This window comes from Empidonax traillii, unplaced genomic scaffold (assembly GCF_003031625.1).
Source record: "Empidonax traillii isolate 1590-97213 ecotype Southwest subspecies unplaced genomic scaffold, ASM303162v1 scaffold975:size500420, whole genome shotgun sequence".
Classification (NCBI taxonomy): Eukaryota; Metazoa; Chordata; class Aves; order Passeriformes; family Tyrannidae; genus Empidonax; species Empidonax traillii.
Window position 1 is genome coordinate 307,001 of NW_020956168.1, and position 24,596 is coordinate 331,596.

At 65.5% G+C, this 24,596-nt stretch overlaps 4 protein-coding genes across 5 annotated transcripts in view; all 4 read right to left on the reverse strand.

The window, feature by feature from the left end:
- Window positions 1–275: 275 nt before the first annotated feature.
- C1QTNF5 (C1q and TNF related 5) lies at window positions 276–2,697 on the reverse strand. Its single transcript, XM_027903507.1, has 3 exons — window positions 2,560–2,697; window positions 1,557–1,786; window positions 276–1,024 (listed from the first exon to the last, which is right to left on the reverse strand). Exons 2-3 carry the CDS (start codon window positions 1,768–1,770, stop codon window positions 507–509), a joined length of 732 nt encoding a protein of 243 aa, XP_027759308.1. The 5' UTR covers window positions 1,771–1,786; window positions 2,560–2,697; the 3' UTR covers window positions 276–506.
- Window positions 2,698–4,022: 1,325 nt separating this feature from the next.
- On the reverse strand, window positions 4,023–8,203 carry MFRP (membrane frizzled-related protein). Its single transcript, XM_027903508.1, has 13 exons — window positions 8,101–8,203; window positions 7,910–8,021; window positions 7,580–7,708; window positions 7,097–7,258; window positions 6,782–7,016; window positions 6,571–6,701; window positions 6,317–6,442; window positions 6,116–6,192; window positions 5,833–5,981; window positions 5,507–5,637; window positions 4,972–5,106; window positions 4,733–4,860; window positions 4,023–4,649 (listed from the first exon to the last, which is right to left on the reverse strand). The coding sequence occupies exons 1-13, from the start codon at window positions 8,152–8,154 to the stop codon at window positions 4,425–4,427; spliced, it is 1,794 nt and encodes a 597-aa protein (XP_027759309.1). The 5' UTR covers window positions 8,155–8,203; the 3' UTR covers window positions 4,023–4,424.
- Window positions 8,204–10,306: 2,103 nt separating this feature from the next.
- Window positions 10,307–24,171, reverse strand: USP2 (ubiquitin specific peptidase 2). 2 transcript variants are annotated; one of them, XM_027903510.1, is made up of 13 exons: window positions 24,012–24,171; window positions 19,613–20,352; window positions 12,876–12,926; window positions 12,485–12,608; window positions 12,081–12,192; window positions 11,881–11,991; window positions 11,680–11,744; window positions 11,479–11,582; window positions 11,321–11,401; window positions 11,118–11,196; window positions 10,895–11,002; window positions 10,594–10,714; window positions 10,307–10,511 (listed from the first exon to the last, which is right to left on the reverse strand). In XM_027903510.1, exons 2-13 carry the CDS (start codon window positions 20,309–20,311, stop codon window positions 10,424–10,426), a joined length of 1,743 nt encoding a protein of 580 aa, XP_027759311.1. In that variant the 5' UTR covers window positions 20,312–20,352; window positions 24,012–24,171; the 3' UTR covers window positions 10,307–10,423. The 2 variants fall into 2 exon arrangements, with proteins under 2 accessions (XP_027759311.1, XP_027759310.1); XM_027903509.1 differs by lacking the exons at window positions 19,613–20,352; window positions 24,012–24,171 and adding an exon at window positions 15,467–15,799 and having other exon boundaries at window positions 10,312–10,511.
- THY1 (Thy-1 cell surface antigen) overlaps window positions 20,327–24,596 on the reverse strand; it is a 10,783-nt gene continuing 6,513 nt past the window's right edge. The window contains exons 4-5 of the mRNA XM_027903498.1: window positions 21,272–21,382; window positions 20,327–20,352 (exon numbers count right to left, since the gene is read on the reverse strand). Coding sequence (XP_027759299.1) covers window positions 20,327–20,352; window positions 21,272–21,382 — 137 coding nt within the window. The remainder of the gene's footprint in view (window positions 20,353–21,271; window positions 21,383–24,596) is intronic.

Consider the following 24,596-nt stretch of genomic DNA (forward strand, 5'->3'; position numbering starts at 1 on the left):
GATGTGCCGGGGGCTGTCGCAGCTCCACGGCTCAGGGACACCGCTGCCACCATCTAGTGGCTCCCGCTGGCTCTGCGGGGACAACCCCGGCACCGCGTGCCCGTCCTTCTGTCCCACGTCCCAGACGTGGGCGCAGCCCCCTCCCACCGTCGTGGCTTCCCCCCCCCCACAAGGGCGCCCAGGCAGCCGGCACACGCGTGGCTGAGCAGCCCTTTATTGAGGGAATGGCTGGGGCAGGACCCGCGGGACGGGCTCCTGGCCCCGCAGAGCCGGCCTGGGGAGCAGCAGGAACCGGGCACCGTGCCGTGGGTTCCACATCACCAGGGTGTGGGAGCTCCCCCAGAGCCGGGTGCCCGAGATAATAGTGAGCTCGAGGGGTGCTCCCCGCCACCCCCGGCATGGCAGAGGGGCTGTAATCCTGCCCTGAGCAGGGCAGGGGGCCCGGTGCCCTCGCTGCCACCACGCAGGGGGACTGGGAAGGGGCACATCCCCAGCCGAGGGCGGGCTCAGGCGAAGACGGCGGAGTTCTGCCAGTAGGAGTAGACGAGGAAGCCGGTGAAGGTGCTGTCCGTCTTCACGCTGGCGTAGAAGCCGATGTAGTCCCCCACTCCCACCTGCACCCACACCTCATCCTCGGGCTCCAGGCGCACCAGGGTGCCCCCCGAGAGCGAGGTGGGCTTGGGCCAGTTGCCGTAGTACTGGAAGAAGGAGGCGACGGTGTGGCCGTTCTTCATGATGTCGAACTGCAGGCTGGTGCGGTACACGGTGGCGTGCACGGCGAAGTAGTAGAGCCCGGGCACCTCGCAGGTGAACTTGCCCGAGGCGGGGTCGTAGTGGCCCTGCTCGTTGATGAGCACCACGTCGAAGAGGATGGGCTGGTCGGGCAGGGGGGGGCTGCGCGACTCGGAGCGCTTGGCGCTGAAGGCCGAGCGAGGGGCCACGGCGCACTCGCCCTGCGCCCCCTTCTCGCCGTGCAGCCCGTCCACGCCGGGGCTGCCCATCTCCCCTCGGGGGCCAGGCGCTCCTGGGCAGGCAGGAGGAGGACAGGGTTACCTCTAGGACATTGCCACTGCCACCCGAGCTACCCCAGACACCCCAGCCCGCCACACCCGGGGCACTGCCCAGGGAAGCAGTACGAGTGGGGAGGGCTGGGCGTGTGAGATAAGCTGGCACAGCATCAACACTTTGTTGGAGAAAGCCCACTGGCTGGCAGAAAACCCACCCTAGGAGCCAGGGAAGGCATGATGCAGCCCTGTTCCTGGTGTACTCTCCTGGAAGAAAAGGATGACATTGGGGACGGAGACAAATGCAGATTTGGCAGTGACAGGGAGCTGGTGCCTTTCACAGGAGGACAGAGTCACCACAGGCAGGACCAGAGAGGGGTGGTGGTGGCATGGAAGGGGCACTTTTGCAGGATCAGCCCTCAGTTTGGCAACACAGGGCTGTGCCAGCATCCAGGACTCCCTCCCTGGCATGAGGGCATTCCCCACGGGCAGGGTAGGGCAGTGCAGAACAGAGCAGATCCCCCTCCCCAGCAGGGGTGTCTCCTTTCTTACCAGGAGGGCCCATCTCGCCCTTCTCCCCGGGCATCCCCATGGCCCCGTCCCGGCCATCTCGTCCGTCCCTGCCTGGCAGGCCCTGGCCCCCGTGCAGGCCTGGAGTCCCTGGGATTCCTGGCTGCCCCGAGCACAGCCCAGGGATCTTGTTGTCTTCGATCTGCAAGGAGCTGGTGATGAGCCCGAGCAGGAGGAAGAGGAAGAGCTGCTTCATCTCTGCTGCTGAGGGCCTGGAAGAGACAGAGAAGGGTCGTGGCTTTGGGAACCACAGCAGAGAGGGCTGGGAGATGGGCTGGCAGAGCTCGGCAGGGAGTGGGTGTGGGGGTCAGCAGGGGACATTCCCCTCTTCTTTTCCCTTTGCCTTTTTGGCAGCTCCTCGCAGCTGCACCTGCTGCAGCATCCCCACGGCCCGTGTGCCATCCCCCCACCCTGCAGGGCCCGGGGGGGCTCCCGGGGTGCTGGGGACAGGGAATTGGAGAGGGGGCTGCAGCACGGGCAGCTCTGTGGGTGAGGCAGGGGGCCGTTCAGGGTGGGTGCTGCTCCATCAGCAGCCTGCCCGGCCCCGGGGGTGCGGGCAGGGGGGATTTAGGGGTGTCAGTGGGTGGGGTTGTTGCATCCGAGGGCGGGTGGTGGGGCAGCAGCTCAGGGAGCGTGGGGCTGTGCCGTGGCCCGGCCCTTGGCAGCATCCCGGCCGCTCCGGCTCCGCTCCACACCCGCCCGGCTCCCTGGGGGCTGCAGCATCCCCGGACCACCCCGGTGGCGGGACCACCCCGCTGCCCCCAGCCCTTCCCACCACGAGAACAGAGCCCCGCGGCCAGAGCTGGCCCCCACCACCCCCCCGCCCCGTGGCCCCGACCCAGAAAAGCTGCTCTCTCTTCCCCCCCCTCCTCCACGACTGCAACAAAGAGGAAAAGGAGGAGAAAAAGTGTCTCTTCTCCGCCCAGGCGCCGGAGCCAGGAATTCAGGCAGTCCCAGCTGCCCCCGGCTGGGTGTCCCCACTCACTGCGGTCCCAAAGCTCCTGCCCCGGTGCCTCGTTGCTCTCCTGGGCTGGAAGGGCTGAGACTCTTCCCGGCCACTTCGCTCTGACGAAGGCCCTGGGAGAGGCAGCCTCTCCACCACCCCCCCTCCTCCTCGCGTCTCTCCTCCCAAACTCCAAAGGAAATCAAGGGCCTTGGGAGCCAAAAACTACAAGACAAGGGGAAAAAGAAAAATAATCCCGTGGTGTCAGGAGTGTTGTAAGCAGGGGGAAGGGAGAGCGAGGCAAACAGCCTGGACAAGGGAGGAGAGGAACGGGCTGCAAAATGCCTTCAGTGAACACATCTGGGCATCCAGGCAGCAGGATGGAGGGGAGGGAAAACAGGGCAAACAGGCAGTGGGGAGAAAGGGAACAAGAGAGAGGCTGAAGGAGGGAAACCCAGCAAAGACTGGGAGGAAGAGGGAGCCCTCGGGATGTGAAAGTCTCCTGAGTGGCAGCCCCGGGGCTGCCTCTGGCAGCAGAGCTGAGGCAAGGGGGGATGACAGGGCAGTGCCAGCCCCAGGATCACCCATGGGGAGCTGCAGGAGCCATCCAGGGGGTGGCTGAGCTGGCAGGGCAGGTGGAAGCGCAGGCAGAGCAGCGCTGTGGCCGTGCCAGGCGGCAGGGCTGGCCCTCAGGGGACCGTGGAGCACGTGGGGAAGCTTTCGAGGGCGCTCCCAGCTTGCCTTTAACTTGTTCCAGGGCTGAGTGCATCCAAGGGACACGGTCAGACGCCGGGCAGCGGGGCAGTCCCGTGGTTGGGGGAGTCCCCATGCCCCACAGCCGGTGGGATATGCAGGGAATGAAGGAACCAGGCGGGCTCGAGCCCCCTGAACCGTGTGGGAATGGCGGTGCTGTGCTGGGTACAAGGGCAGAGCGGGGCTGACCCCAGTGGGTCCTGCTCCCAGTGACTCCAGCCAGGCTGGGGACTTCCCCACACGCTTGGGAGGTGTGAGGGCAGCAGGAAGCACTGCTGGCTCTCTCCTCCCTGTTCCAGTGCCCACAGCAGTGTGGTGGCATTGCTGGCTGAGCCTTCCTGACCCCAGTGCCCCAGGGCCAGGCTGGGCGCTGGCAGGGAACCGCCTGGCTCCTCTCTCCCAAGGTGTGAAGGGACTGTTGTTTTTGGCCAGCTGGGAGCTGGTTTGTGGCTGTGGGGTGGTGCCAGGCCTGTGGCCATCAGGGTGGCCTCCAGCCAGCACAGCCAGCTCAGCCAGAAAGGCCACAGCTCTTGCTCAGGCAGGATCCCTCCCCTGCACCATGGGGCCACCAAAATGACCCTCTCCAATACCCATCCATCTCTCTGGGACTTTGCAAACCCCCAGCTCAGGGAGGGCACAGCTGCCCCTTCTCCCTTGTGCCCCTCCCTTCCTGCTCAAACCCCCCTGGCTTCCCACCCTCAGCCCATGCCCCAGTTTCCCTGAGGATCTGGCAGGAGCCACGCACTGACCCTCCCCAAATGAGCCACTTGTTTCATTGGGGTTGGCAGCTGCTAAAGCTGTTTATTCTGCTGGCTTTGGGGCTGCAAGACACGGGCAGCCCTAGGCTCTTCTTCCTGCAGCCCTGGCTCACTTCTGCCCAGCCTTGTTCCATTTGGGAAGCATTAACCCTTTCCCTGGTGCCCCCAGCACAGCCCCTTCAGCCCAAGCCTTTCCCTGTGGGATGTGTCACCTGCTCTCTATGGATTTGGAGCTGTGGGCTGAGGGCCTGACCCAGGGCAGGTGAGGAGCCAGGCAAAGGGGGCTGCAGGTGGGGGCCACCCCAGCAGCTGGGTATTCACACCAGGAGGAGGACGGGGTGGGACATTTGGGGTGGGGAGGGTGTCTTCATCCCCTGCTCCTCTTCTCTTGCGGGGTCAGGGCTGGAAGCACTCCACGGGGTCGTTGGAGTCGGGCAGGATGTTGCAGTTGATGGGCCAGAGGATGCCCAGGAGGCCGAGGGACTGCTTGCAGCGCAGCTCTGCCGCCAGGCACACGGCCCGGCAGGGCTGCAGGACCCCCCCGTCCGGGGTGCACTTGGGCACGAAGAGGCTGCAGATGAGCAGGCGGAGGTGCTGGAAGCACGGGAGCTCCATCAGCGTCTGCGGGAGAGCCGCGGTGAGCCGGGAATGCCGTGCAGGAGCCTGGAATGCAGCCCGGGGGCAGCCCCGCGGGGGCGGCTCACCTGATAGTCCTGCAGCACCTCGGCGGCTCCCTCCTGGTCCGGGATGGCCAGCCAGATGTTGGGGAAGGAGGTGGCGTTGTAGCCCAGCCCCAGGCACATCTCCACGTGCACGGGCTCGCAGACAGACCCTGCCACATGGCGAGGGGCTTCAGTCCTTACAGCAGCGGTGTGCCAGCCTGTCCCCTGCCCCGGGGGGGCTCAGGAGGGGGCTGAGTGGAGAACCTGGGGTTGATACTCACCGAAGGCTGGGTAGGACACCCCTGTGCAGTTGAGCTCGTCGGTGCCGTCGGGACAGTCGTGCCAGCCATCACACACCGACTCCAGCGCCCGGCACTCGCCGTTCCTGCAGGAGAACTCCGCGGGGCTGCACGTCTCTGGAAGGGGACAGAGGCCAGTGTGGCAGGGCATGGGCATGGTGGGAGTCAGCCTGCTTGGTCACTGGGCAGGGGGTCTGACAGGTGACTAGCACCAGCCCAGCTTAGGGAGATCCCCAGTTCCCCAGGTTGTTCAGTATTCAGGGGCAGCTGTCAGGTGATGGATTGTGCAGGTCAGCCCCTCCGTGTCACATTCCCACAGCTGGGATCAATGGGGTTATAGGGTAATTCAGACAACAGGCCCTGTGGGCCTGTAGCCCAACCTGTGACTCCAGGCAGGGTCAGCTGTGGGGAGAGAACAGTTTTTTCCAGGGTTTTATCCAGCCTGGCCTTGAAGACCCCCAAGGATGGTGACAGCACAGTCCCCCTGGGCATCCTGTGCCCTGGCTTGGCTACCTACTCTCTGTGGCATTGTGGGCTTGGTAGGTGGCAAAGAACCCGTTGTCAGCTACTCCCTCATCTGCCACGAAGAGGACGGTCATGACGTGCCGTGAGGAGGTCAGGGGGGGTGGCAGCTGGTGGCCACAGAACCTGGCAACGTGAGGGATGGGGTCAGGGTGGGCTGACCAGCAGCTCCCCAAACCCCTGCCCTCCGGCTGCTCCTCCCCACCAGCCACCCCTGTGCCTCAGCTTGCCCAGCTGAGCCAGGGCAGCCCAGTGCCCCCAGGCTGGTGCAGCAGGGCTGGAGGTAGGGAGGGTGGGCTGTACCTGCCCATGAGGCTGTACCTGCCCATGAGGCTGGCGGCCCCCGTGCCCGCGCTGTCATGCACCTCCACGAAGTCGAAGCTGCAGTCCTCGTGCGACTCCAGGCTGAAGTTGTGGAAGTGCAGGTCGATGACGTGGCCCACGGGCACTGAGATCTGCCAGAGGCACAGCTGCGGGGCGGGGGCAGCCGGCGACACCCGTGAAGCCGGGCAGGGGCACCCCCGGCCCTCCCCGGAGGGAGGTTGCCTTTTCTCCCTGCCCAACCTCACCCTCACCCTGCTCCCACCTCCGTCCCTCCTCTCACCTGCTGGTGTGGGTATGGCTGGGGATGATTTGGGGTGGAGAGGTGCCCCTCCAAGGCGGTCAGTGGCCCCCCACACTCTGCAGGGACACACAGGCACGCAGCTGTACCCCTGACCCTCTCCCTTCCCTCCATCTCCCCACCCACCACTGCGCCACAGCGACTGAGGGCTGGGGGCTGCAGGCAGGGCTGTGTCCCACCCACCTTTGTGCTTCAGGCTGCAGTTGGCCTCATCACTCTTGTCCATGCAGTCGTGGAACCCGTCGCAGACGAAGCCCAGGTGCAGGCAGAGCCCCTCGTCGCACAAGTGCTCGTCCCAGGCGCAGCTCTCTGCACGCAGGCAGAGACAACCCGGGATGGAGGGCCATCCCACCGGGCTCTGTGCCCTCCTGGAGGGACCCCCATGGCTCTCCCCACAGCCAGGAGCCCTGGCAGTGCCCAGGGTTGGGGGTACTCACTCTCACTGGGGGCCACGGCGCGGTAGCGGGCGCTGAAGCCCAGGGCGCCCACGCTGCTGTCGGAGACGAAGGTGACGCGCAGGCGGTTGGAGTTGGAGTTGAAGGTCGGGGGGGCCACGTTGCCACAGAACCTGGGGGCACGGCGAGGGGTGATGCTGCTCACTGCCCCCTCACACTGCACCGCCACGCTCCCCACGTGTGAGGGTCCTACCTGGTGGGGCCGCCCCGAGCCGGGGCAGCATCCACGCCCTGCTCCTCGTAGAGCTCCACACGGTCGAAAAGGCAGGAGGCCGTGCCCTCCACGCTGAACGTCTCCATCTTCAGCTGGATGGCGAGGCCGGGGCCCACCTCGATGCGCCAGATGCAGAGGGCGTCGGGGGGGTAGGGCCCGGGGTAGTTGGGGGAGCTGAAGGAGCCCTCGGGGCCCCTCAGGGTCCCTCCACAGGCTGCACGGGCCAACAGCGTGGGCATGAGCAGGAGCAGGGCACCCCCATCCCCAAACACTGCCCCACACGGGGACACTTACCCGGTGCTGCCGTGTGGGCTGTGGGCACCCAGCCCTGCGTCGGGGTGGCAGCTGTTTTGGGGGCCGGGGGGTCCCTTCGGGTGGGTGCTGTGGTGGTGGTGGCCGTGCCACGGGCGGGCAGGGCTGTGGCTGGGGCGCCGGGTGGGTGTGGGGATGTCAGCTCTGTGCCCAGGGAAGAGCAGGGAGTGCTCAGCCCCGGCAGGGAGAAGTGGCTGCAGTGCAGGGAAGGGGCTTAGGAAGCCCACCCAGCCCCCGGGGTGCAGTTCCCAGGGGATCCCACGCAGCTCTCCGAGGGGCCGGTGGTCCTGCCACATCCCAGGGGGGTGGAGATCCCCCTTGCTCCTGTGCGTGGGGGCACCCTCCCCCAGCCGCGGGCAGACCCTGGGATGTCCTCTTAGCATCCTTCTTCCCCTCTGAGCCAGTTCTGCGTCCCCCCCACCACAGCCACAGCCATTCCCCAGCTCCCCCTGCTCGGGCACTCACGGTGGATGACGATGCCCAGCAGGAGAGCGATGAGGAAGAGCAGGATGGTGCTCATCAGAGCCACGCAGAGCCAGGTGAACTTGCAGTCGGCGCGGTACCTCCAGCCTACCTGCCCCCAGAGCTGATGGCCTGCGGAGAAGGCGAGGACAGCGGGCAGAGCCCGGGTGCTGCTAAGCCGTGCCCCCACCTCCCTGCACGGCTGGCTGAGCCCTGCCTGGGCACGTCCCCTCCTCTTGTTCCCGGGTCCCCTGAGCAGCCCCAGAGCCCACCAGCCCGCTGCTGCCAGCCCCGCGGGCAGGGAGGGGTGTGTACAAACCCCCAGGCTGGTACCGAGGCCGTCCCGGGGTGATGCAGAGCCGGTCCCATCCTTGTCTGGAGGGTGCTCGGCGCTCGGGGCTGCCCGGGGCTCCTCGCCCTCGAAGACGGGGTTGCAGAACTCGGTCTGTGGGAGAGCAAACGCGGGTGGCACCGGGGGGTGGGCATGTGGGGACATCCAGCGGCACTCGCACCCCCAGCCCTACCTTGCTGTGGTCCAGAGCCTCGGGGCAGAGCGTGATTTCGGTGAAGTCTCTCATGGCAGCGGGCGACTCCTGGCTGGCTAAAAGCACCCCCAGCACTCCGTGCCCCCCAGCTCAGCTCCCAGCCCCACACCGCGCTCCTCCCCAGCTGTCCCCATGGGCACGGCCGGTGGCAGTGCCAGCTGTGCCTAGAGGTGCCACCGCAGCCCCGCAGCCCGCAGAGCCCCCAGGGCCATGCCCGCCGTGCAGAGAGTGTGGGGAGCCCGGGGAGGCAGCGGCCCCAGTCCCCTCTGCAGGCCCCTTCCCCCCTCGCCCCGTTAATCCAGCTCAGCTGAGGATGCCGAGGTCAGGCTCTGGCAAGGAGAACCAGCGTCTTAAAGGGGAATGTGTGCTCTCACCTAGCCTGCCAGGAGCCTGTCCTGCCAGGGAGCCTGCTTTTGGGTGCACAGGGGCATCCTGGGCTTGGCTGCTGCCTCTGGGCTCCCCACTGTTGAGGGCAGCACTGAGGGGGCTGTTGGGGACCCCAGGCTGAGCGTGTCCCTCCTTCCCTCACTGGGTGCCTGAGCCCAGCCACCTGCATTAACACCACTCCTTAATGCCTCGGTGCCCGTCTGGGCCCTAAGCAGGGGAGAAAGGGGCCATTGTTCAGGGGCTTTGAGGAAAGAGTCTGGGCACTGCAGGGCTGGAAAGGCTCCTTCTGCCCCCAGGCACTGCAGGTAGCTGGAGTGGAGGGGCTGCCACCTGCACACACATCTCCCTTGCTCCAGGGGATGTGGGTGCTCCTGGTCCATGGGGGCTGCTGGGCCTCCAGAGCCATTCACAGCCAGGCTGTTCCAGCCCTGGTGGCAGCTTCCCACCACTCACCCTCCCAGAGAACACCACACACACACACACACACACAGAACTCTTTTTCAAGCTCGGATTTATTCCCGCACGAGTCTCCCTTGTATGAGACACTTCCCACCCATCTTGCTTACACAGTAAACAAGCCACCTGCCAAGCAGCAGCGCTGCCCTAGTCCAGTACCTGCCCCGGGCAGCCCCCCCAGCCCGGCCTGCCCTCCCTGAGCCCCTCTGGGATGCCCCAGGCTGGACAGGGTGCTCGTGCCAGTGCTCAGCCCGTGCCCGCAGGGCAGAGAGGGCGAAGCCAGCTGGGTGCTGGGTTGGATGTAGCTGCCCTGCGGGCTGGGATGGTGCTGGGTCGGGCCCGTCCCTCCTCCCGCTGCACCTCAGGCAGAGGCAGGACAGGGAGGAGGCAAATAAATTAGAGAAAAGGCTAAAAAGGCCACTGGCATTTGCTTTAGCTGGAGGACGGAGCAGCAGGGCGGGTCCCCGGGCACCCAGGGGGGGCTCCTGATCACAGGGAGGAAAAAGCCCCAATTGCAGATGGTCCCGGAAAGCCACTGTCCTCCCCTCCCTCTCCTCCACAGGACGGATGTTCCTGTGCAACCCCGATGGCCCCCCGCTCCCCTAAATGGTTTAAGGCACCGTCGTATGAGGAGGCAGGTAAAAACCTACCCGAGGCATCCCCCGACACCAGTCCCTGGAGAGGCAGGAAGCAGCGGGGTGGGTGCTCCAGGTGAAGCAAAGTCCACTATAAATACATATAAATTCCACAAAACGTTTTCCTCCCTCCTGTCCGTGAGTCTGGGCCTGAGCTCAGGCTGCTGTGAGGAGTGTTTGTGTGGGGCAGCTGCTGGGGAGGTGCTGCCTGAGACGGGATGGAGGTAACTGGAGGGCTGGAGTCCTTTGTCAGGAGGTTTGGAAGTGCCAGGAGGAGGTCGCGAGCAGTTCACCCATCCTCTGGGATAGCCAAGCAGATACAGGAGTGCCAAGAGGCCAGGAGGGACGTGTGAGGCTCTCCTGGGTCCCCAGCTCTGGGTGCTGCTGCCCCAGGGCAGCAGAGGTCCTGGCCTGAGTCAATGGGACAGGCGGCCCCATTCCCGTAGAGTCCCTTGCTCTGGATTTTTATTACACACCAAAAAAAAAAAAAAAAAAAAAAAAAAAAAAAAAAAAAAAAAAAAAAAAAGGAAAAAAAAGAAAAAAGGAAAAAAAAGAAAAAAAAAAAAGAAACTAAACCCCCAAGGTAAAAACCAAATCCAGCAACCAGAAGGAGCCTGGGCTGCCTGAGCCTTGTCCTGCCATGAGCTGCCCCTCCTCAGTTTGCGGCTGGGCTGTCCTTGCCCGGGCTCTGCTCCTGGCTGCTCCCTCTGCAGCCACCTCGGGGGTCTCTCCTCTTCACCTCCCTCTTGCACCTGGGGGGCCACACGGCCGGGACCTGCCTCTGAGGGGTGGCACAGGGGTCCCCAGGGAGGCAGCAGGGCTGGCTACATGCGGGAGGACGGGCTGGCCAGCTCGTAGAAGAGCAGGTAGGCGTCGCTGCTGCGGACGTGGCTGGACGACATGGGGGTGACGCTGCGGGGAGGGGAGGAGGAGAGCTGTGAGAAACAGGGATGAGGCCCCAGGATCCCCCCCCCCCCCCCCACGGCAGCCTCACCGGGAGTCATTGAAGCTGTGCCACTCGCTGGACACGGGGCTCTTGCAGTAGGCTGTGTAGTGTCCCCCCATGGTGGTGCCCGAGTGGTTGGAGACAGCGTAGAGGTTGTAAACGGCGTGGTCTGTGGGGGGGCAAAGGTGCTGCTCAGCCCCGCCGCCCCCCAGCATGTCAGCACGGAGCCAGATCCCCTGGATTCTGTGGCTCCCACCCCTCAAACCCCTGCCCCCCACCACGGCTGTGACACCCTGGGGAACATGGGAGCCACCCAAAGCTCAGGAGCCGTGCAGGGATTGGGACTCACTGCAGCTCTGGGAGGCGAATTCCCGGAGGTCCAGGTCCTTCAGCTGGAAGTTGACGAAGGTGGTGAGTTTGCTGCTTCGTATCCTGGACTCTGAGAAGCGCTTCAGGTCTGGGGGTGGGGGGGTCACGTCAAGGAGCCAAGGGACAAAGGGGAGCCCATGAGAAACCACCTGCCCCCCACCCCCAACACTTCCTAAACCCCCATCCCTCTGCCCAGAGGATACGAAGCACCAGGATCTTGGGGAACTTCTGGATGCTGAATTTCTTTGTGCACCTCGTCCTGGCTTTGCAGCGACAGCACGTCTGTGGGAGACAAACAGCACAAGCAAGAGGGTGAGGGCAGAGACCAGTCTCCCCTGAGCCTACAATGCTGGCATGGGGGGAAAAGGGCCCACCCTGTCCCCAGGAAAGCCCCCCTGCCCCGTACCGGTTTCTCGTCCCCATCCAGCACGTCCTCTTTGGTGAAGAGCCGGAGACAGTCCATGAGCGTCACCTCCCCGTAGCCTTTCTGTGGGAGCACAGTGAGGGTCAGGGACAGGCAGTGAGGGGCAGGGGGCCAGGGGTCATCCCTGGGGAATCCCTCACCTTGGGGATGGGCAGGGACAGGTCCCAGAAGGGGTCGAAGGCGGTGGAGCAGTAGCCGCACTCGCTGCAGGTCAGCGAACTCTTCAGCTGCCCAACGAAGAGGTCTGGAGGGGCGGGACAGAGCAGGGTGAGACCCCCAGTTCCCAGCCCAGCTCCCAACCCTGCCCTGCCCTGCCCTCCTCTCCCCCCAGCCCTGCTCACCGCTGATGCGGCTGTCCTCCCTCTCCTGGTACCTCCTCCACATCTGCCGGCTCTTCTCATCGTCACTGCGAGGGGTGGGGAGACACGAGAGGGGGAGTGAGCGTGGCCTGGAGGATGCCAGCCCTGCCACCCAGCCCAGAGAGACCCGTGTGGTCGATGTCCCTCATCTGGCCCAGTTCCTCCAGCCCAGGCAGCACTTACGGGAGGTGGTCCAGGCTGTCCGTGCTGGCCCGGGGCCGCACCAGCACACGGTTCACCTCGCTGTGCAACCCGTCCAGCAGGAACCGCAGGAATTCCTGTGCATCCTGCTGGCTGCAAGACATGGGGCACTGCCGGTGAGCGGCAGCAGGGGGGGCTCAGCTCTCAGCTCCCCACACCACCCCTGCACCCACCCCCCTTACTTGTAGCCGACGAAGCGGGGGGCGTATCTCTGGATCTGCGTCTTGAACTCGGAGGGGCTCACGCTTTCGTTGGGGGACGAGGTCCAGAGCAGCTGGATCAGCTTTGCGAACTCTGCGGGCAGAGACACGGGTCAGCGAGCTGGAGTGGTGTGGCATCGCAGTGCACCCTCCCGGGGCAGAGTTCAGAACCCCCCCCGGGGGTCCCTGGACCTGATCCTGCCCCTGGCTGAGCACCCACACAGCGCCTGCCCCAGCAAGGCTGAGGAGAAGCACCGACCTCCGGATGGGAGTCCCCCAGGATTTGGGGCATCCCGGGGGGAAGGGGATGTGCTGCAGGGCTGTGCTGCAGGGCTGTGCTGCAGGGGAGCCCCCGCAGCCCCCAGGGGCCGGCGATGGACACTCACCTGACATGAGCGCCGTGCGCATGCGGCTGTTGTTGTTGAGGTCCCGCAGGTACTGGTTCTGCAGGCAGTAATCCCGCAGCTCCTTGGTGTTGCTCAGGCACTGCAGGATGGAGTTCATGAAGCACTGGGGGAGGCAGAAGAGAAAACCATGGCAACGGGAAGCAGAGGGAGGCAGGCGGTGGCAGGGGGACACCTGGGGCGGGTAGGCAGAGGATGGATGGGGCCTGAGCAGTGCAGAGCAGGGGAAGCTCTTCCTCAGGAAGTGGGGTGCAGGGAGCTGCCAGGGTGACAGAGTGGGTGCTGGGGGGTGAGGTGAAGGGGCAGGGCTCCCCCCTGCCCCACAGATATGCAGGGGGTGAGCTGGGGCCGTAGTGCCTGGGCACACACTCACCGTATTGCCAAGGTTCCGCAGCCCGGTCAGCCCCTGCACCACCTTGGAGCTCTGCAGAGAGAGGGGAGAAGGCTGAGATGGTGCTGCACTGGCCATGCCACAGACATGGTGCCACAGACCCCCCCATGGAGCACACCCTCCTCCAGTGCCAGCAGAGGCCCCATCCCGCTGTGACATCATGGGTAGGGCCAGCACTGCCCTCTCTGGGCCAAGGACCTGGGGAGAAGCCATGGCTGGCCTGTCCTGTCCTGCCTGCCAGGCGGCTGCTGCTGGCCCAGGATGATGCACAGGGTTCAAAGTTCTCCCTGTTTGGCAACACTGCTGCCCCATGGCCTGGGCTGCAGGCCAGTTCAGCCCCCCTGGCTGCCTCCACTGCCACCCCTGGGCCCCAGGACACTTGGGGATGGCAGTGCCCTGTGCCTGCCCCACGCTGCAGGAGGAGCACAGTGCCCTCTCACTGCCCGCCTTGTCCCCTCCAAGAAGCCCTGCACAAGCTCAGCCCAGACTTTGGCACAGTTCTTTTGCAGGATAAAGTCCACCTGGGAAAGTGCAAGCCCAGCCCCGCAGCAGAAGAGGGCTGTGTGCCCAGCGGTGCCCTCCCAGCCTCTCTCTGCCCTGGCTGTGCTGTGTCTGTGCCATGGGGGCTCTTCCAGGTCCCCAGGTGCTCCCTGAGCCAGGCCAAGAAGACATGGGCACAGGCAGCTGGGCCCTGGGGCCGGGAGGCATTGCCACCCTTTGCTGGACACGCTGAGACCAGAGAGGGGTCTGGAGGGGCCACCACCCCTCTGCCAGCATGTGGGACAGGGTGCTGGTGGGAGCCCAGGGGTCCTGCTCCCAGCCCTGCAGGTCAGTGAACAGGATGTTTGATGGGACAAACATCCCCAGAGCAGAGGTGGGGTCCAGCAGGGTCATACTGCTGAGGCTGCTCCCCCAGATGACCAGGATTTAAGGATCCTCAGGCAAACGCCCCAGCTGCCCACCCAAGGCTTGAGGAGGGGGAGGAGGAGAGGAGGGGAGTGGAAGAGGAGGGGAGGGGGCCCAGCAGCTCCGAAATAGCAGCAGCTGGTGTGTGTGTGGGAGGTGCTGAGCACCCAGCCCTGACAGCAGCCCAAAATAACCCAGATCCAGTTACACGTGCTCCTTAGCGACGGCGCAGGCATCACCCACCGCAGCGGGCACCGGCACCGGCCGTGGCTGGGCCGCCCTGTGTGGGTACACGTGGCCCTGCCGGGCTGACCACGTACCCTGTGTGCCACACCAGTGCCCTGGGGTGCCCAGATGTGGCTGAGCACAGACCTCAGTGCCAGGGGGTGGCTGTCCAAGAGTGCCAGGCAACCTCCCCCCGGCTTCTCCCCAGGGACCCCCAGGCCGAGGGCAGGCTTGGTTGGGCGGAGGGTGCCAGCAGTGTGTGATGGGTCAGTGCCTGCTCCTGGGCTGCAGGAGATGGCCTGGATTTGGCCCACGAGCAGACAGGGCCAAGCAGGCACAGGAGAGGTGGGTCTGTGTCCCAACAGTCTCCATTACTTGAAGGGTCTGACCCTGGGAGGGATTGCTGCTCATGTCCCCACGGCTGTCACAGCGAAGGTCACGGTGCCAGGGCTGAGCAGCAACCACTGGGAGCTGCCCCAGTGTTCCCCAGCCATCCCCACCAGGACGCTGCTCGTCCAGTCGCCCTGGCTGGGCAGCTCCTGCCTGTGTGCCAGGAGGGACCGGGCTGTCCCACCAATGTGGGGTGCAAACCTCCCCACAGATCTGGCATTCCCCCACAGCCAGGACCTGAGCTTGGTCCTGATTCCTCTCAGAGCCTGGAAGGACCCCAGGGGAGGGTTGGGGCTGCAGTGGGGGGGGGGGGGGGTCAGGTACTCCCCTACCATGGTGCAAGCCTGTGTGCACAGAGGTATTATTTCCCCCCCTGGATTTCCCTCCCCTGGGTGACTCAACTCCAGCTAATTCCCTCTCTCGTACAGGGCTTTATCTAGGACACGACATGCTCAGAGGCGGTGAAGGAGAGCTGGCTCACGCGGCGCGGCTGGGGAGTCCCCGAGGCTGCACTGCAGGACGGGGACAAGGGACAGGGGATGGGGGACAAGGGACACGACCCGGACCGTCCTGCCCCTTCTGGATCCGCACGCCCCGTGCCCGTCGGGGCAGCGGGAGAGCCGGAGCAGCCAGACTTACATAAGTGCCCATCCCCTGCCCTCCCTGCCCCTGGCTCTGCCATCCCTGCAGGGAAGATCCGCCCCGCCACCGTAGCCCCGGGGACAGCGTTCAGTCCGGTGACACTGCCGAGGGGCCGGGGCGGCCGGCAGACCCCTTCCTTACGGTGGGCAGGCTGGGACAGAGGGGCCCGGCCAAGGTCACCGCAAGGGCAGGGCTCGGGAGGGGAGCCCAGGTGTCCTGACACGTGCGTTCACCTGCTCCCCGCCACGCTGCGGGACGCCGGGACACGCCGTCCCCGCCGCCAGCACCCACCCCCGGCCACCCCATCCTCGGGCACGGGGGCTGCCACAGGGTACCCCACACTTCCCAGCCAGGGCGGGGTGCCCCCCGGTTCTCTGCCCCCACACCGGGGGGCTGCGGGCATCTCATACCTTGGTCTTATTGAGGACGAGCCCGACGAAGGTGGAGACCAGCAGCGATCCCGGCATGGAGGCGCGGGGCCGCAGGTCCTTGTGAAGGTCGGGGAGCGCGGGGGGCTCCTCGGGCAGTGTCACGGTGTAGGAGTCCCTCATGGTGGCCCCGGCGGGCACGGCAGGGCGGCGGGGACCCGCCGAGGGCAGCGGGGTGCCAGGAGGTGCAGGGTGGGCACCCCTAGCCCGGGGCCGGCTGGAGCCGGGGGCGCGGGGTCAGGCGCGGAGCCCCCCGTGCTTGGGCGTGCGGGGCCGGGGCCGGGGCCGGCTGCGGGGCTGACGGGCACCTGAGCGGCTCTGACATCAAATGGGTGGGGAGGCGGCAGCCAGGGCTCGGTGACGGGCTCGGTGACGGGCTCGGTGACGGGCCAGCCCCCGCGCACCGCGTGGTACAGCGCGCCGGGAGACACAGGGGGGCCCGCGAGGGGCGGCTGTGCCCCGGGGGGACGCGGCTCCGGGGGGCTCCGGTGGGATACCATGCCCCCTCCTCACCTCTCTCAGCTCTCCCGTACCCCGACACCGGCACTGTGCGGGGAAATGGGGCATTTGGGCGAGGCGGCAGCCGGAGGAGCGCCTGCCAACCCCCCCAGTGCTCCCCTACGCTCCCGGCTCCGCATTCCCGGGGCTGATGGCACCGGCTGTCCGGCCCCGGGCACGCCGTGCTCTGGGCAGGTACCGGGCGGAGAGCGGGGCTACCCATCCGCTGCAGTCACTCGCCAAAACTGGCTCGGTAACGCAGAGACAGCCCCACAGCAGGGGGGTGCCCGCACACAGAGAGGGGCTGTCAGAGAGGGCTGTGAGGCTCCCGGGCATGTGCCTTCCCTGCAGGGCCAGTGCCAGGTTACGCGTTTTGGGGGAGCCCTCCTCCTCGGGGATGCAGTGGCACTGAGCTCAGAGGTGTTTTAGTGCCTTGCGCTGGGGGAAAAAAAACTCCCCCCCTAATCCTACGTGGAGCAAAGACCCCACCTGGCGTCTCCCCTCGGTAAACTGAGGCAAGGCACTGGCAGGGCTCCAGCTCTTCTCCTGCAGCAAGGGCAGATGCGGAGGCTGGCAGGGAGCCCGGGTGTCCTGCGTCCTAGTCCTGCGTCTCCCTCTGCTTCACCCCTCTGACCGCAGCAGGACGAGCGGCCGAGCCTTTGCGCCTGCTGAGCGTGCCCAGGTGTCCTACCGCCCGCTCAGGGAAATTTCCATGGGCGGCAGAGGCAGGGAGTGCGGCTGGGCTGCTCTGACAGCGCCAGGGTACCAAACAGAGCCTGCTTTCCCCCCCCTGCCAGCTCTCAGCACACCCCCATCCAGAGGCAGGGGCTGCTAAATCCCGATGGCTGCAGATGCAGCCTCCCCTGCCCGCGGCTTAGCCGGCGGAGGGGCTGGCTAGGGAAGGAGGAGGTGGGGGGAGGGAGGAAGGGAGACTATTTTTGGCACCGGCAAAAAATATCAGAGGAGGCATCTTGCAGCGCTATTCATCTGCAGGGCCGAGGCTCTCGGCACCACAACGGGATGCCTGTCGTAATCGCGGGGCCTGTGAGTGCTCCCACGCGTGTGTTTATGCACACACCCCGCGGTGTGTACACCGTACACATGCGGGGACACGGCGTTCACATGTGGGGACACCGCGTGTGCACACACCCACTGCCCTCTCCACCCTGTGGGGGTTGCCCTGCAGCGCTCCCACGGGTCACAGCCTGGGCACCCCGGGGCCGTGGCACAGCTTCCCGAGATCCTGAGCTCCTGCCGCCCTGCCTGGGTGGGTATCCTGGGGGCAGGATCAGCCCCAGAGCGCAGCCTGCCCCATGGGGTGCTGGTTCAGCACTCCCCAAGGGGAGGCACCATGCCGGCAGAGCCGGTTCCGTGGCAAGAGGGTGACATTCAGCCACATCCCGTGCTGAACCTCGTGCCCCGGTGTCATGGGGTGCCCTGGGCCAAGGACCAAAATCCCCTCCCAGCCAGAGAGTGGCAAACAGGCTCTGAGGGCAAGGGAAGAGAAGGGGAGGCCTGGTGGGGTGGCATCACCCAGAGCCAGGTCCGTGCCCTGAGCTGTCCCCTCTGCAGCGGTGACCTTCTGCCGCGGGCAGAGGTTGCCACAAGGCCCGGTTGGCACCGCCACGGCAGGCAGGGCCGGGACTGGCTGCGGGCCAGGGACGTCAGCTGCTCAGGATGGGACTGCGGAGAGCTGCCGGCGGGTTTGCGGGCGGCTCTGGCCTCCTGACCCTGTGTACACCCAGGGTGGTTAATGGGGCGGCACCGCTCCAGTCCTGCCCCTCTCCAGCCTGCCCTTCCCACGAGCCAGCACAGCAGGGCACAGCCAGTCGCTGCAGCTGCACCTTCACCCTGCAGGACGGTAAACTGAGGCACAAAGTGATGGTGTGGGGAGGGACAAACACTGGCACCCTGCTGGCTGCAGGAGGTGGCTGGGGAATGAGGGATGGGAGGAGGCACAGAGCCAGCCCTGCTGTGCCCTGTCCCCATCAGGAGCGGGTTCTGCTGGCGCTGCCCTCGGGGCCGGGTAATGGGGCAGAACCGATGGCAGCGCCGGGGCCGCAACGTGTGCCTGTTTCCGGCTCCCGGCGTGGCCGCAGGCACCCACGGCTGTTTTACGATTGGGACATTTGCTTGGGAAAGGGAGAGGGGGAAAAAAAGGCCCAGCAGTGGAAAATAGCAGGTGTGCCCATCAGAGCACCAAGGAAACCTAAGCCAGCTGACCCAGCCCGCCCTGGAGTGGTGCTGTCCCAGAGCCACCTTTGCCACCTGGGCTGTGTTCACGTGCAGACCACAGGGCTGTGGTTTGGGGCTCTGCCCCGTGGGCATCCCGTGGCAGCAGGCTGGCACCCACACCACAGCAGTGTGTGGGCACTGGGGTGGGCACCCTTCCCTAGCAATGGCAGTCCCTCTCCCTTTCTGGAGTGCCCACGCCTGGCAGCAGCCACTGGATCCTCCCTTGGTCCCCCCCTTAAAGGGCCTGGTGTGGGAGGGGGAGGCAGGAATTCCCTTCCACAGCAGTGATGCTCCACTCTCCCAGCTCCCCAGCCTGCTCCCTTGCCCCAGGGATCAGGGAGGTGGGCACAGGGGGTCCCACACCAGGGCAGGGTGCTGCTGGCACTGCAGGTGCAGCTGCTTCTGTGGTGAAAGGGGCACAGTAAGGGCACAGAGAGGGATGGCTTCAAAGAGGTTCCTGTCCTGCTCCCAGGGAAGCAGAAAAGGATCCCCCAGCACTTTTCCTCACGGTTTGGCGGATTTCAGTGGGACAGAGATGCAAGGAAGCAAAGGGCAGGTCAGACCCTGGGCTGGGATGGAGCAGCCTCCACCATGGGGGAATGGAAACAAAGTGGGAGACACGGCAGGCAGAGCCTGAGCAGATCTTGGAAGGAAACCTGAGTGGAAAATTACCAGGCTGCTCCCCTGCACACCCGAGCTGGGCTGTGTGTGACTCCTGCTCCAGGCCCGGGCCAGGGCTCTGGGGCCGCTGCAGCACCCAGGGGTACCTGGGGCACCCTGGGTGACCCTGCCCAGGGCAGCGCTGCCACAGGGAAACTGCTGCTGCCACAATGTTTGGGGCACAGGGCCCTGAGATGGCAGCAGTGGATCATGCCAGGGGACTGGCATCACTGGGCACCAGTGAGCAACCTGACTGGCAGACGGGCACCGAGTCACTGTCGCACAGTCAGCACCAGCCAAACCAGCCATCCCAGCAGGGCGAGTGCCCAGCCTGGTCGTGTCACCTGCTCTAGCCAGGATGAGGCAGCAGGAAGCCCCTCCTCGGGCCGGGGCCGTCACCCACTGGCCATGCACATACGCAGAGAGGTGCAGGTGGGCATGGCCCTGCCAGGACACGGGCACCCTCAGCCCCTGGGTGAGGTTTGCTCTCAGTAATGCACCCAGTGAGCACAGCCCCTCAGAGTACACCCTCCTGGCGGCACCACGGGCTGCCTCAGCAGCTGCTGTGCCAGCAAGGGCATCTCGGAGGGTCAGGGCGCAGAACCGAGGCACACTGAGAGTCCAAGGGAGAGCACCAGAGCCCGGGCTCCCCGGATCAGCACAGCCACGGACCGTGTACCCACATCACACCACCGCCGTGCCCCCCCAACCCCTCCCCCGGCCAGCGCCACATACCGTGGGGTCCTGGGCGGGCACATCGCAGGGGTCGTCGCTCCTCTCGCAGGGCTGGCTGGCACAGCGGGTGCCCGAGGGCGGCAGGGCCGAGCCCAGGCTGGCCTGAGAGGGGCTGAGGTGGCCAGCAGAGAGGCTGCTGTGGTTGCTCTTCCTCCCGTAGCTCTCCAGGTACCCACGGACGTAGTCGGAGCGGGTGGCAGCCTGGTAGAGCCCCTGCAGGGCCCCGGGCTCCTGCCGGCCCCGGGCTGGGGGGTAGGCACTGTCCGAGGTGTGCAGCCCCGAGAACTCCCGTGCCAGATCCGAGTGGCTGATGGATTTGTGGCGGCTCAGGGGCGCTGCGGCGGGCAGGTAGCCCGTGGGGCTGCTGGGGGTCCCTGCGAAGGAGTAGCAGCCCCCTCCGCTCAGCCCCGCTCCGGGCGGCCGGGGCTGGGCGCGGATGTAGGAGGGGCTCAGGCGGATGCTGGGGTCGGGGTACAGGGGCAGCCTGTCATAACCGCTGGTCGGGGACAGCCCCGAGGGGTGGTAGCGGGGGGAGCCCAGGTAGCTGGCTTTGAAGCCGATTTTGTCGCTGTCCGCGTAGGACAGGGTGGATCCATAGGAGCTGTAGGAGCTGTACCCGCTGGGCACTTTGCTGTAGGTGGTCTCGGCGTAGCGGGAGGAGTCCACGTAGCGCTTCAGGGTGGAGGAGAGCTGGGACATGCTGCAGGCTGGGGCTCAGAGGGCTCTCCTGGAGGCATCGACTGCAAGAGAAGAGCCCAGGGGTCAGCTTTCACAGCCCGTGGTCAGCACAACAGGGCACCCACCACCAACAACCCCCCCCCCCCCAGCAGCCCGCTGGGGATCCAGGGAATGAGGGGTGCTGTGGGGTGCAGTGTGGCCGTGGCTCCTGCCACCTGTCAGCCCTCCTGAAGAGCCTGGGGCAGCAGGACTCAGCTGGCACTGCCACCCATGTGCCTTCGGGCACCTCACACCACAGATGGGAGCCCCAGGGCACAGCCAAGGGGCATCCCAGGACCCACAGACACCCAAGCCAAGGGACTGCCCCAGCCCTGGCATCCCTGACACACTGTCCCATGGCTGGAGAGGTGTCCCCAGTGCCTCCTCCAGATAAGAGGCAGCCTCCTGGTCACAGTCATGATGCTTAGGCCCAGGTCTGCCCAAGACAGGCTGGTGGGATGAACTGATCCAGCCAGCCCAGCACCTTCCCCGGCCTATTCAGAGTGAGTGGGGCCTGGCAGGGGGCTGGCATTTCAGTTTGCTGCTAACAAACTGAGAGGGAAACTGAGGCAAGGTCAGGACCTGAGCAGCCTGCCCGTCTCCCTGCCACGGCTGTGCCCCGTGAGCCTCCCATCAGTAATTCAAGCCCACAGGTCCTCACTGTGAGGTGATGTCCGTGCCCCTGTCTGCCTGGCAGGGGTGGGCAACACCCCAGCACTTCTTCCCCACAGTGACCAGTGACCTTCTGCCCTGTGGCACCCACACAGGGCGGGAGAAGAGCACACAGGGGACAGGGACAGAGGCACCCAGAGCACACAGAGCCAGCCCGGAGCAGGGACAGGGCAGTGAGGCAGCCAGCAGCCTCCAACATCTGCAAACACGGGCTGCGTGGAGCTGGAGGAAAGTTTTCCCTCAGCACCCACGCTGGGGCTGGTTCCCTACCTGTCCTGGGGCTGTGGGTGGCACCGGGGGGGAGGCAGGCGGGACCCCAGCCGAGCTCCTCTGTCCTGGCGATGCTGGCGCTCAGCTCCCCGTGTGCCTGGTGTCCCTTCCCTGGCAGGACAATGGCTCATGTGGCTCCGAGAGTCTCCAATCACCCGGGAGATGACCCTGATTCACAGGCTTTTCCCAGCCCAGCCGGGGCGGGCCCTGGCCCGGCTCCAAGGTGGGAGGTGACAGAGTCTGTGCCCGTCCCGTCCCTCGCACGCCCCGGCAGCACACGGGGTGCATCCAGGATTTGGGATGGGCACTGAATCCCAGCTTGTCACTCCCTGCCTGATCCTGGGGGAGCCCAGGCTCCTGCTCAGAGCCCCGGGGTCTGACCCTGGCGTGGAAACAGCCTGGAATTGCTTTTAGAAGAGGGTGGTGAGAAGCACCCATGTGCTCCTGGCAGACGGCCCTGGGCTCTCCAGCATCCCGAGTGCTGTTGTTATTGCCCAGGGAGCAACCACATCCCGCAGTGGAGAGGGAAATATTTACAAGCAGGAGCAAGGTGGAGCACACAGACCTGTTTGGGAACAGAGGCTGCAGGGTGAATAACCTGCTCCCAGGCAGGGACTCCACGAAACACCCAGCTCTCCCCAGCCAGGAGTGAGGGCCCAGGAGAGGTTCTGCCAGTCAGGGTTTGACATGGATAGTGATGGAATATTGCTTGGAGGGATGTGGGACCCCAGCCAAGGGACTGGCACTCTCTGCCAGTGCCAGAATGAGCTCAGCAGAGCCCCTCGGCTCCATGTGCTCGTGCCTGGCTGCCTGCCCTGGCACAGGACCCTGTCTGGGCTATCCCTGATCCTCGTCCCCCTCACCAGCAGGGATGATCTGGGCTTGGGAGAGGTGCCTGAGTGCTGGGACAGCCCCATGCCATCACCCGCTGCCAGCAGTGCCCGTGCTCTCTGACAGCACCCTGTGCCATCACCCACTGCCAGTGCTGCTCGTGATCTCCCACGGTGCCGTGCCAACACTGACACTGGCAGCATCAGGAGAGCCTCCAGTTTGGAGGCAGGAGGGCAGCAGGTGCTCTCTGGCAGCAGGACAGGTTTCCACAGGGCAGCAGGTGCCCTGGGAGTGAGGGGGAGCTGATGGAGGGCTGCGGGGCCCAGGAGCAGGAGCCAGCCCCGGGCACAGCAGCTACCCCATCTCCTGGGAAGAGAGGTCTTACCATGGAGGAACATCACATCTGCCAGGGCTGCCTGTGCTGCCGAGTCCCCACGTCACATCCAAGTGTATCCCAGGTCAGAGGGAGAGCGGAGTGTGCCACGAGCCACAGGAGCTGAGTGGGGTGCCAGAAAACCTCGGTTCCTCCCAGAGCTTCCTGGGCTCCTGGCCCCTCCCTGCCCGTCATAGTGCTGAGCTTTCCTGCTGCCTGGCAAAGCCCTGGGGCTGGCACGGCTGAGTCAGCCCTCCTGCTCCCTCATCATCCTCCCGGGGTGTCAGGCGAAGCTGAGGCACAGGAATGTCCGGTCTGCACTCACGTGGCCAGGCAAGAGCCGGGACATGGGAGCAGGACACCCTGGGACTGCTTGGAGCGCTGGGGGAATCCAGCCCTGGCCTCCAGCTCCACCAGCCTTCCCAATGGGAAGCTCAGCTCAAAGAGGGGAGGCAAACCCTTCACCCTGAAGGCAGAGGAGCAGAGACCCTGCTCTGTCTGCAGCTGCTGCCCTACCGCTGCCTGGTGGCTGCTGTCCCCTCTGTCCTGCCCCTGCCTGGTGGCTGCTGTCGCCCTCGGTGGCCACAGAGCCCCAGAGCGGGCTCAGCTCAGTTTACACAGCGCTGGCTCCATCCAAGGTGTCACAGCTCAGCTGCTTCTCACTTACACAGGCTTGGAGCTGTGTGCCCTGTCCCCTGAGACACAATGTCCCAGCCTGGAGGTTACGTGGGACCTCCCAGCAGAGGCAGAGGGGGGACACTGTGTGAGGCACTTTGTGTTCTCTGATGTACAGGTTTGGGGCAGAGGGGCTCTGCGTCCTACTGAGAGTGCCAGAGGGGTGGGACAGCCTCCTGCCCATTCCCTGAGAGGCACAAGGCAAGGGATCCCTCTGGGATTCCATCTCCCTCTAGGGAGAGCGGCCCCGAGAAGCCCTGGGGAGAACGTGCCACAAAATGTTTGCTCCCTACAAGGAGCTGGAGTCATCCTGTCAACAGATGGAGACCCCAGGGCTCTTCTCCTGTTCCCCCCACCCACTCCCACTGCCCAGAACGATGGGCAGGGCCCAAGGTGACTCAGGCAGCCTGGCCAGGGCCCTTCCCCTACCAATCCTGGGCCCGAGAACCCTCCAAACTCACACGACATGCTCTGGCTGGGAGTCACCAACCCAGACTCACTCGGTGCTGCTGACACATCCCCACCTGGCTGCACAACCTGCTGCTCACCCCTCCCGGGCCACCCCCCAGGCAGCAAAACCCCAAAGCCACGGGGAACCCTGACGTAAGAGCCAGGGCACGATGTGTTATTGCTTTGAGGTCTGTGGGTGCGAGAAAAAAAGAAGGGACCCCCGGGCAGGCGGCTCTGCCCACGCCGGGGGACGACGAGGCTGCCGGGGAGCTGCCAAGTTTCTGTGTGTGTGAAGTCTGAACCTGGAGAGAAACCTCTCCCCCGTGGTTTTACACAGATGGAGGAAGGGGAGTGGGGCAGTTTTGCCTGTCTCTGAGTCCCCCTCCCCAGGGTTGTGTCCCCTCCACTCACCTGCGTGTGGGGTGGGTGGCCGATGGCAGGTCAGGGGGACGAACATCCAGGCATGAGGTGATGCCCACGGGGCTGATCCTGCCTCCTTTGGGATCTTCCCCTGGTGCCAGAGATGGGAGATGTGGAGATGGGCAGCAGCAGAGCCCCTTGGAGGGTACCGGGCACCCCCAGCTCAGCCCCTCTACCCTGGGAGCGAGCGCGGTGGCTGGAGGGGGACGAGCCCGAGGGCTGTGGGGCCACACGTGAAAAAAAACGCCACCGCAGAAATTCAGGGCTCAGGTTACCGGCCAGATAAATATAGTGTCTTTATCTGACCTCACAGAGCGCTGAAATGCTCCTCTCGCATTCCAGCCTGGGGAGGCTTAAAGGGGACGTGAACTCGAGGTGGGCTGGTGGCTCACGGCAAGGGGGTGCCGGGCAGGGAGGGGCTGCGGGGGTAGCGGGGGCTGTGGGGATGAAGGAGGATGAGCCAAGATAAGTGTGGGGAAGGGAGGGATTTGAGGAGGGAGATGGAGGTCCGAGAGGGAAAGGATAGATGAAGGGTTAAGAGAGGGAGCGGGGTGGGACACAAGTTGCTGTGGGGGC